Below are 12,225 nucleotides of genomic sequence, written 5' to 3' on the forward strand. Positions count from 1 at the left end.
CTAAGAGCCACAAAAATCAGGCTGCCCATTATTCACTTATATCAACTTTAATTCTTAATTAACTCCAGTCCCTCATGTGTTACTAATTATGATGCCTCTCCTTTGGCAATACAGCCTCACCTAATTTTGGCTAAGAAAAACTTTTTAGAAAGTAAGCATTAAAAGCTATCTCAAGGAGCCCTGACCGGTTTGGCTCAGTGGATAGAGCGTCGGCCTGCAGACTCAAGGGTCGCAGGTTCGATTCCGGTCAAGGGCATGTACCTTGGTTGCGGGCACATACCCAGTGGGGAGTGTGCAGGAGGCAGCTGATCCATGTTTCTCTATCATCGATGTTTCTAGCTCTCTATCCCTCTCCCTTCCTCTGTGTAAAAAATCAATAAAATATATATTTAAAAAAAAGCTATCTCAAGGAAATGTAAACCAAGCTTTAACTACACCAAAGTATAAGGACCACCAGCTTAACAAATGTGGAGGAGGCTTAGCATAAGGCAAAGCAAGTACAGCATTATATTGAAACTAGTGCCCTGGCACATGGATTTGTGCACATTGAAAAGAAATTAATTAGAAGGTGGCCAGTGGGGCGGGACTGGGCAAGACAGGGCTGGATATGCCCTGGAGCCAACCTCCCATAGTCCCTCCTCAGTCTGCCACACCTGGGGCAGTGCCACAGCTAAAAGGGCGTCTGCAGAGTGAGCAGGGTCCCTCTGGCAGGTGGGGTCCCTCAGCCTGGCCTGCGGAGATCCGGCTCTCTGACATCCCCCGAGGGATCCCGGATTGTGAGAGGGTGGCTCTCGGGTGACGCACCCCGGAATCGGGCTCCTTTCTCTCTGATTCCGGGGTGCATCACCCGAGAACCACTGCTGCCAAGTCACCGCAGCTCGGCAGTTCCTGCATTGAGCGTCTGCCCCGGTGGTCAGTGCACATCATAGCTACCAGTTGGGAGCGTTTGCCCCCGATGGTCATTGCGCATCATAGCTACCAGTTGGATGGTCACTTAGACTTTTATATATATAGAAAGGATACAATTTATAATTGATTAGAATGATCAAATTATAAAACTCTAAAATTCCAGTGAGTATGTTGCTATATCTCAGGTGATACCTATGTTTATTGAAGAAAGTAGTACTACTTGTTTTTTTAAAAGATCTTCCTCTATGCTTTCATAGAATTCAGTCTATAGTTTTCATGTTACAACAGAAAGTATAAACTTAGCATTCTTTAGGGCAGAGAATGCACCTCATGTACATCCCTATGTATCACAGCACCCCACCCAGCATCTGGCTCATGGTGTATCACAGAAACCATTTATATAAAGTCTTTACTTATAACAAGTCAAGATATAATGGATGCAAATAACTGTGAATCACATTTGGATCATAGGCTATGACAGTGATGCATTCCAGGGATTCCTATTTAACAATAAAAGAATTATGGTAGGGCCCTGACCAGTTTGGCTTAGTGGATAGAGCGTCGGCCTGCAGACTGAAAGGTCCCAGGTTCGATTCCAGTCAAGGGCATGTACCTTGGTTGCGGGCACATCCCCAGTAGGAGTTGTGCAGGAGGCAGCTGCTCGATGTTTCTAACTCTCTATCCCTCTCCCTTCCTCTCTGTAAAAAAATCAATAAAATATATATTTTTAAAAAGAATTATGGTAGGTAGGCTTAAAAAACACAAATTTTACTATTTTTTACTATTTACTATTAACCCAGATTTTACTGTGCACAGATTCTTTTTTTCCAGGGTCTACAATTAATTTTATTTACTATCTAAACACATACACTTCTCAATCCCTTCACCTTTTTCACACCATCCCCTAACTCCCCTTCCCTCTGGTAATCATCAGTCTGTTCTCTATATCTGTGAGTCTGTTTTTGTTTTGTTTGTTTATATACTGTTCTTTAGATTCCACATATAAGTAAAAACATATGGTATTTGTCTTTCTGTGACTAACTTATTTCATTTAGTGTAACACCCTGTAGGTTCATCCATGCTGTCACAAATAGTAAGATTTCATTCTTGTTTATGGCCAAGTAATACTCCACTATGTACATGTACCACAGCTTTTTTTAAATCACAGATTCTTAGGTCACCCTAACAATCTTGGTCTCTTGGGTAATGTTTTGTTTTTGATTTTTCAACCACAGTTTACACTCAATACCATTCTGAGACAGTTCCAGATGTACCACAAAGTGGCCAGAAAACCCCACTGCCCCGAGTACCCACCTGGCCCCATACCCAGTTATCTCAACATTATTAACTATAATGTCTTCAGTAATGTTTTATGTTGTTTTGCTCAGAGATAAGCAAATTAATAAATGAATTAAAAAGAATATATTCCCTGGCCAGGTGGCTCAGTTGATTGGAGCACTGTTCCATGCACCAAAAGGTTGCAGGTTCGATTCCCAGTCAGGGCACATACCTAGATTGTGGGTTCAGTCCCCTATGGGGGGGAGGGACGGTGTACGGGAGGCAACCAGTTGGTATTTTTCTCTCACATCTATCTTTCTCTCCCCCTTCCTCTCTCTCTAAAAAATAAATCAATGAAAAAACATATCCTTAAAAAAACAACAAAAACATATCCTTGGGTGAGAATTAAAAAAAAAAGTACTTAAACACTTGCTTTTTGTTTGGACATTGTATTAAAAATTAAGACAATCAGCCCTGGCCTGGTGGTTCAGTTGGTGGAGCATCATCTCACACACCAAAAGGTTTCAGGTTCCACTCCTGGTCAGGGCACATACCTAGGTTGTAGGTTTGATCTCTGGTCAGAGCACGTATGGGAGGCAACAGATCAATGTTTCTCTCTCACATCGATGTTTCCCTTTACCTCCCTCCCTCCCTCCCTATCTAAAAAAATCAATGAAAACATGTCCTCGGGTGAGGAAAGGAAAAAAAGAGTAAGTGTATCAAAATCAAGTTTTGCCATTGTCATGGCTTTTAATAATGTCCTCAGAGTCAAGATAATGAGTTCACCTCTGAAGGATTCAATCATCTCCATAAAATATGCATAATTCTTCAACCAACCCACAGAAAACCTTACATATCTCTTAGTCCTCTCTATGTATACATATGTAAGTAAATATTTGACTCTATTAACATATGATTTAAATAACTGCAAAAATGTCATGCCTTCCATTTAATTGCTTATTCCAATAAAAAGAAAAACTTGACCTTTATAGAATGCACTTCGGAAGCATGAACTTGCTTTCTGGGATATTATATACAAAGAAAGTAAGGCCTTCACATAATAATATATGTATAATGTTCATCACAGGATTATTGATAATGAACACAAAAAAATTATAAGCAACCTAAAACACTGTGTAACCATTAAGCAGAGTGGGAGGGATATCAAAATACATTTAATGGAATGGAAAAAGAATATTATTATATAAAAAACACTGGTTATATTAGCTCTCAAATTAAATACACACACACACACTTATACAAAGAAATGAATAGAAAAAGGAATGAACTGAAACATATACCCTTAAATTTCAACACATTTCTCTGGATGATAAAAATTCTAAGTTTTTAATTTTCTTTGTACCTTTCTATATTTTCCAAATTCCCCACAGTGAGGAAAAAAGTCTCACTTTTTAAAGTCTTATATTCTTACATCTAGATTTTTTAGTGTATTTTTAAAAAGTACTCTTTTCTTATTGGGAAATAGTGGTGTGGGGTTGGGGTGTGTACAGACTCTAGAATCCAGCATCTATCTGCTCATGGGTGAAAGCAGAAACTGTCTAAATTCATCCAACCAGGCTTACCAGTTTACTATAAATAGACAGCTTAGAACTGAAAACTAGTAATAAACTAATCTATAATCCTAGTATCACAGAGAACAAAAATAAGAGAACTATCTTTATAAAGGAAATTGATACGTAGCGTAAGGATCAGTTTAGAACAGTCAGAAATGAGGTAAGTTCTTTAGAATAAAAGTGTCAAACAGTGAGGCAGAGGTCCAGACAAAATGAGCTCCATGCAATAGAGTTGTTTCAACTGTGTGCCAAGTGTATCCTATAGTGCTGAAAATTTAAGAACTCTTCTCATGTATACCCACATTCTTGAAACAGCAACTATGAGCTGCTTTATAGTTAAATAGAAAGGTGGGTAAAATGTATACATGATAAAATCTATAAATGTTATATCTAACCACCTCTTTGCTTCTAGAAAAATGTGCTTGCTTTGCATTGCTCTAACCTAGTACAAAAGCAGCTAAATCATAAATGTCTGAAAACAGGCTTTATAACATCTAAACATACCTTCCAACAATATAATACCATAAATTAATATACAGAGAATAAAGAAAAACACTTAAGAGTCATAAAAAGCTACATACCAATGAAAAACATTATCATTTTTAAGAAATGTTTAACCGACTATATGTTCTATACTATTTAAAGATATTGTCAGGTAATAAATTATAACTTGAGTTTTAACTGTGTTATTTAAAATAGCCTCTTAAAATCCGGAGTATGATAATTCTTTCCCTACTGGTTTCACCCTCCTCAGTTTGGCAAATGTTAGATTTTCTCACTTATACTTAAAAGTAGAGCCAAAATTAACAGCTTTAAATATAGTACTTTATACCAATACCATGCCCTGCTTTGCTTTTTTTTTTTTCACTTCCTGGGTTATCAGCAACATCATATTATGCCAGGAAAGTCAATCTCTTCATTTTTAAAATAGAACAATTCACCTGGGGCATACAAGTCCACAGGACTTGCTTGATCAAAGATTATTTACATCATTTTAATTAAAAAATAATAACAACTGAAGAGGTCAATGGAGGGGAAGGAGACATATGTAATATTTTAAATAAAAAATTTAAAATTAAAAAAAATATATTTATCACTAAAAAAAAATCCTATATAATAAAAGGCTAATATACAAATTGTCCCTTCGACCGTGAATTTGACCAGGAGTTTGACCAGGGGGCGGGCCGGCCAACCTCCTGTGGCCCCTTCCCCTGGCCGACCCCAACCCCAACCGGTCCCCCCACCCCAGTCAGGGGTGAGGCCAGCCGACCTACCTCCCCCGGCCCCTCCCCTGGCCAGCCCCACCCCGCCCCAGTTGGGGCAGGCCAGCCAGACCCCACCCGTGCACAAATTCGTGCACTGGGCCTCTAGTAATAATAATAATCATTGAAAACAAAAACCATATTAACATTTCACTTCAGGATCCACAACCTAAATTACTTTAGGAATTAATGAGACCATAAAAACCTAGGTAAGGTTCCAAAATACCAATAAATATTAGCCTTCACTATCTAAGTAAAATATTTTTTTAAAGTAAACAGACCATATAAATGGTGAAAAGCAAAGATATTCAAATATTTTTATTTTTAATAAGCTAAAGTGACATTAGTAACTGAAATTATGAGTTATGGTTCCTCAAACACATTTAGATAAATAAATACTAGTTCTTCCAGTATCTAGAGTGTGTGATCTTGGAAGGTCAATTTCATCTCTGTAACCTTAAATCTGTATCTGTAAACTGGGGATGATGCCAACTATGTCAGAGTTATGAGGTCTAAATAGATGAATAGAATATTTTATAATGAAAAAAACTCTATGCAAATGTAAGCCATAATCGTTTCAATCTGATTAAAAGCAACATTTATTTCTTTCTATTTTAAAATGATCAAAAACTTAATATGTGAAGATTTAATACTAGAACTAAAAAAAACTGTGATCGCTAAACATCAGGACTAAATAAAAGCTTTAGATTTCTAATCAGAAAACTGAGACCAAACAGAATCTTTCAACAGTTGAAATATGTTTCATCCTCTAATCACCTGTATCTTTTACATGTTTCAGAGATACCTACCAGAAACTATATTACTGCTAATTATCTTTCCCCCCAAGGTAGCTAATGATTTGGGTACTACTGTAATGATGCTACCACTGGTAGTTTTCACATAGGTTGCAGCTCCAGGGGTTGCAGCCATCCGACCTATGGATGGGCTCACTGTTGGCCGGGTATAGGTTGCCTGTGTGCCTGTAAAATGGGAAAAGCCAAAAGAAAAACTTGTCATTGCTTATAGAAGAATGACAATTTATACAGTTTTACTATAATTCAATGTAATCTACATTGCTTTAACTTGAAAATGGAGTTTTAAGGTGTCAAGACTTAAGTAACAATTTACAGCTAGTTTTCAAAGCACCATACAGAACTATAGCCAAGTCAATTTGAAACAATTTTACACATCAAATATTGTGATGTGTTGCATCAAATTACTAACCCCAGAAAAAGTTAACTCTGTTCCTTCTCCCACTACCTTTCTTCCATTAATTTTAAGCCAAAAGAAACTTAATTATCTTTCCTGCCAGAGCATTTTAGCTATTTCTGTTATAGATTTTAAGGTCTATAGATTTTAAGGTGCATCTGTTTTATGCTGTCTCAGTGCCAAACCCAATGTCAGCACTCAGGAAATAAGGCAGTACTGTTTGCCTAAAATGTTATAAACTTTTACTGTTTTGTACTCTGCTACCCTGTAAATATATTTCCATCTTTTAAAGAATTATGCCATCATTTTATTAGAGATTAAAGATGCTGCTGCCAAGAATATTTCTTTTTAGCCTAAAAAGTTCACTATTTCCATATTTACTCAACTTTAATTGACCTGTAAAGATATTTTTCTCAAAGGATTTTACACTCTTCCCCACTATTTCTAGGATTTTTTCCTTTTCCTAAAGAGGAATTAAAAATTAATCAAATGAGCCTGTTATAGTTTCCTACAAATCTGGTAACTCAGAAATCCCATTCCTAAACTAAGAACTATTTGTCTTGAAGAGAATGAAAATGACTAAAATAACACCTTCTTCAACTGAAAAAAATTTTTCCATGATAATTAGATTCAAAGGTCACTGTGAAAACCATTTTCAACAACCTCCTTCCCAAAAAAATGATTTTAGCAAGTTATTCAACACTTAAAAATACAATCTCTATCCAAAAGAGGGAGGAAGGGAGGAACATTAAGTAGAATTAGTTTAAATTGATTACAAACATACATCTGAATCAGAAAAAAAAATTTAGTGCAAAGTAAATGTTATATAGTTTGAATCAGTTAAATTATAACCAGAAAAAAATTTCAACTTCAGCTTTTGTTTTTTAAAAAAAGAAACACTCTAATATAGATACATAAGTATAGACATATTATTTTTTGCTACCTTCCATAACATAAGGATTCATATATACATAACACTAATACCTTTGTACCGAGTGGTGAAAAGTTTTGGGGGAAGTATGATAGATTTAATACAAAAATAATGGTATATCTAAAGCACAGGCTTTGCATAGAGACAGAAAGTACAGTGGCAGTTGCCAAATCCTGGAAGAAGGTGAGACTAGTTACTATTTAATGTGTACAGAGTTTCAGTTTGGGAAGATGAAAAAGTTCTGGAGCTAGACAGTGGTGATGGCTACAAATGTGAATGTACTCAATACTAACAAACTGCACACTTAAAAATGGTGAAAATAGAAAACTTCATGTTATGTATATTTTACCACAATTTTTGTTTGTAAAGCACTGGGTTTGGAATCAAACAGATCTGGATTCAAATTCCAATTCTGCCTTTTATTGACTATATGAACTTGGGCAAGTTGCTTAATGTCAGTCTTCGTTTTGTCGCTGAAAATGGAGATAATAGAGCCTAAGGGAGATTAAGTGCAATGTTTGTACAGACCTTTACATACTGGCCAATAGCTGATAGCTTATAAACTTCAGACAGGTATCATCTTACACTATCTAAATTCTATCATCTAAATACTGTCCATCCTCAAAAAAATTGGTAAGAGTGATACAAATTTAAAATAATATCAATGAATAATTCTTTTTTTCCCCCACCCTAACCCCTAATAATTCTAATATTAATTAATAGTAATAGCTATTGAGCACTCTGCTGGAGACTTTACACACTTGATTTCATTTAATAGTTACATAATAATTCTAATATTAATTAATAGTAATAGCTATTGAGCACTCTGCTGGAGACTTTACACACTTGATTTCATTTAATACTTACAATAACCTTATGGCATAGGTATTATTATCCCATTTAAATAGACAAGGGAAAAGATTGAGGATTGTATTACTTAAAATGTTCTACACACTTGTCCTGGACAATGTGCTCAATGGTTAGTGTCAGCCCACGCACCAAAAGGTCTCGGGTTTGATTCCCTGTTAAGGGCACATACCTGGGTTGCAGGTCCCTGACCCTGGTCAGGGCACATGTGGGAGGCAACTGATCAATATGTCTCTCTCTCCTCCCCTCCCTTCTACTCTCTCTAAAACATCAATGGAAAAAATATCTTCTGGTAAGGATTAACAAAAATAAATAAATAAACAAATTAATAAATGTTCTGCACTGTCACTTCCTTGAGCATAGCCTGGTTGCTCTCATATCTAGGCACAATGTTATCCTGTGCCTCCCTCAGTCTGAGGAATGTTTACTACACTATAATGTAATACAGATTCTCAACCTCATTAAAATGAGATCCTTATGAACTGGGACTGCATTTTCATTCACTCAACAAATCCTTACTAACCACTTACAGAACAGAATAGCACGTTCTCTCTCTCTCTCTCTTTCTCTTTATATAAATATGTGTGTGTGTATGTGTGTGTGTGTGTGTGTGTGTACACACACACACACACAAATATATATATATATATATATATATATATATATATACATACATATGTAAATACTAGAGGCCCGGTGCATGAAATTCCTGCAAGGGTGTGTGTGTCCCTCAGCCCAGCCTGCACCCTCTCCAATCTGGGACCCCTCGAGGGATGTCCGGCTGCCCATTTAGGCCCGATCCCGGTAGGATCGGGCCTAAATGGGCAGCTGAACATCCATCTCACAATCCAGGACTGCTGGCTCCCAACTGCTCACCTGCCTGCCTTCCTGATCACCCCCTAACCACTCCCCTGCCAGCCTGATTGATGCCTAACTGCTCCCCTGCCAGCTTGATTGCCCCTAACTGCCCTCCCTTGAAGGCCTGGCCCCCCTCAACTGCCCTCCCCTGCAGGCCTGGTCCCCCCCAACTGCTCTCCCCTGCAGGCCTGGGTCCCGCGCTAACTGCCCTTCCCTGCAGGCCCAGTTGCCCCCCAACTTCCCTCCACTGCCAGCCTGGTCACCCCTAACTGCCCTCCCCTGCAGGCTTGATAGCCCCCAACTGCCCTCCCTTGCAGGCCTGGTCCCTCCCAACTGCCCTCCCCTGCTGGCCATCTTGTGGCGGCCATCTTGTGTCCACATTGGGGCAGCCATATTGTGTGTTGGAGTGATGGTCAATTTGCATATTACTCTTTTATTAGATAGGACATATAATAAAACAGACATGGTCCCTTATTTCCCTTATCCTTATGGGAGCTTATGGTCTAAAAAGGTGAAAAATATTAAATAAATCAACAAACAGTAGCTAAGTAAATAGAAATTGTAGTACGCACTATGAAGGAAAAGTATAGATGACCATACCACAAAAAGAAAGAACTTTTTTTAGTTGGAGGGAAGTGGGAAGTCAAGAAAGGCCTCTTGAAGAATTGTCTCAATAATATCTGTAACCCCAGTGTCAAACACAGAGAAATTACTCAATGTCTATATAATGATAAATAAACTAATGCTCAAGAAAACTTACCAGTAGGAGTGGTTACCAGCTTAGTTGTCATTATTGCACCATTACTACTAACCACCATAATAGGGGAATTGCTACTGGTGGGCAGAGTTGCTGTCACTGGTTTGGGTAAGATTTTACTTGGTTGAACTTGTTGTGTGATGATTTTAACACCTTTGAAAGAAGAAAGATAAATATCAGTACAAATTATTTTTAAAAATACATGTGCCTTATACCAAGCCAAGAGGGCAGTAGTTATAAACATTTACTCCATTTACTCCGTCTTGACTAAAGAGAAGCTTTAAAGTTCATGTGGATAAAAACTCTTCACCAACTTCTGTTTCTTAAATTCCTAATTTCTTATTCAAGAATACAATTAAAACATTATAGAAACTATTGAATTCTTAAAGAAAAACAATTGTTTTCTTTATCTATGATATATAAGAGCTTTCAAACCAAATAGCCATTGGCCTGAACTTTTATAGACAAATAAACAATGTTTCATGCAGATGGGTATGAAAGATTAGGATAAGAAGTCAAAAACAAATGTTAATGTAGCTTTTATATATTCCCAACTGCACCAAGTAGTTTTCTAACCTCTTAAATTATAAAGGCTGTTGCCCTGACAGGTTTGGCTCAGTGGATAGAGCCTCGGCCTGAGGACTGAGGGGTCCTGGGTTCGATTCCAGTCAAGGGCATGTGCCTTGGTTGCGGACACATCTCCAGTAGAGGGTGTGCAGGAGGCAGCTGATCGGTGTTTCTCTCTCATCAATGTTTCTAACTCTCTCTCCCTCTCCCTTCTTCTCTGTAAAAATTCAATAAAATATATTTTAAAAAAATTTATAAAGGCTGTTGTAAACTATAAAGGAGCAAGAACATTTCCTTTTTGAACGTTTATTTTTAAATTGACAGCTTTTTAAAAGTATTTTTAATAGCACACTTTGTCAAATACATAATAAAGGATACATTATTATTATACCTATAAAAATATGCATTTGGACAAGAAGTTAAAGGCAATATGCAAAAATTAAATAAAAATATTAGGGTGGTGAGGTTATGATTCTTTTTTACATTTTTCAAAAATTTTACTTAAATAATATAATTGTTACATTGCCTTTCCAAATGTAAAATGTAAAATTTCATGCTAACTACAACTTTAAATAACAATTGTTAACCGAGGAAGAAAAATTTTGGTAACATTTTTTTCCTCCATAACTTCACTGAAATAATTCTGGAGTTGAATGTATTGCACCAGGACTTTAATTTCATGGGATTGAATGTATTGCCGTAGACAACTGAAAATTGTATTACTTTTTTGGATGGTGATTAGATTGAGACATTAGAAAAACAATAAATCTACTTATTTAATAGCCTTAAATAATTTTAAACTTCTTATAGCCAACAAAGAAGTTAAAATTATGACATCTAAGAATAATTAGGCAAATTACTTAATCTCTCTGACTCAGTTTGCTCATTTGAAATAAATATACTACTACTATATACCTTCTAGGGCTATTGTAAAGATTAAATAAATCAAAATTGTCAAGTGCCTAGTACATAACAAGAATTCAATAAATAAAGTATTATTATCATCAGAGAAATAAAGAAATCTTAATTATAATAAATCATAAACAGTGAAGTTGGAGGGGAAAATTATTTTTAGTATTACCTCATTGGTGAATTACAATAACAATGCTTAAGGCACATAAAAAGAAGTTCCCAAAGAAATAAAAACAGAGGAAAATTTAAAAGGATCATAAGAGACTACTTTGCTCAGTCCTACAGATAAGTTGAAAATTTGGATGAAATAAATAATTTTCTAGAAAAATATTATTTATCAAAATTGACCTCAGAAAAGAGATGTCTAAATAGACAAATTTCCTTAAAATAAATATTTAAGAGATCATCCTCCATCACCAAAAAATAGCAGGCCCAGAGCTGCACAGGATAATTCTACAGTCCTTTAAAAAGAAGGTAATTACAATGTCACAGATATGTAAAGTATAGTATAGGGAATATAGTCAGTAACTTTGTAATAACTATACATATGGTGCCAGATAGGTACTGGAAATATTGAGGGGAACACTTCATAAAGTATATGATTATCTAACCACTAAGCTGTACACCTGAAACTAATCTATACTAATAAAAGGGTAATATAATAATTAGACCGAGAGACCTTCAGGACATCCTTCCAGACAAAGCCATGGTGGCGGGGCCAAGGCAGAGGCAGTTAGGGGCAATCAGGCCAGGAGGGGAGGGCAGTTGGGGGTGATCAGGTCGGCAGGGGGGGGCAATTGGGGGCAAGCAGGCCGGCAGAGGGGGCAGTTGGGGGCAAGCAGGCCGGCAGTGGGCGGCAGTTGAGGGCAATCAGGCTGGCAGGGGGGCAGTTGGGGGCGAGCAGGCCGGCAGGGGAGGGCAGTTGGGGGCGATCAGGCCAGCAGGGGGGGCAATCAGACCAGCAGGGAGGGCAGTTAGGGGTGACCAGGCCAGCAGAGGAGGGCAGTTGGGGGGGACCAGGTCTGCAGGGGAGGTTAGTTGGGGGAAGACCAGGCCTGCAGGGGAGGACAGTTGGGGGGGGGGGGGGGCAGGCCTGCAGGG

General features: G+C 37.5%; 1 protein-coding gene across 1 annotated transcript in view; it reads right to left on the reverse strand.

Annotated features, from left to right (window-relative positions):
• Positions 1–12,225, reverse strand: part of EMSY (EMSY transcriptional repressor, BRCA2 interacting) — a 79,921-nt gene that overhangs the window by 31,485 nt on the left and 36,211 nt on the right. The window contains exons 11-12 of the mRNA XM_008149992.3: positions 9,649–9,798; positions 5,833–6,003 (exon numbers count right to left, since the gene is read on the reverse strand). Of these exons, the coding sequence (XP_008148214.1) occupies positions 5,833–6,003; positions 9,649–9,798 (321 nt within the window). The remainder of the gene's footprint in view (positions 1–5,832; positions 6,004–9,648; positions 9,799–12,225) is intronic.

This window comes from Eptesicus fuscus, chromosome 13 (genome assembly GCF_027574615.1).
Source record: "Eptesicus fuscus isolate TK198812 chromosome 13, DD_ASM_mEF_20220401, whole genome shotgun sequence".
Taxonomy (NCBI): Eukaryota; Metazoa; Chordata; class Mammalia; order Chiroptera; family Vespertilionidae; genus Eptesicus; species Eptesicus fuscus.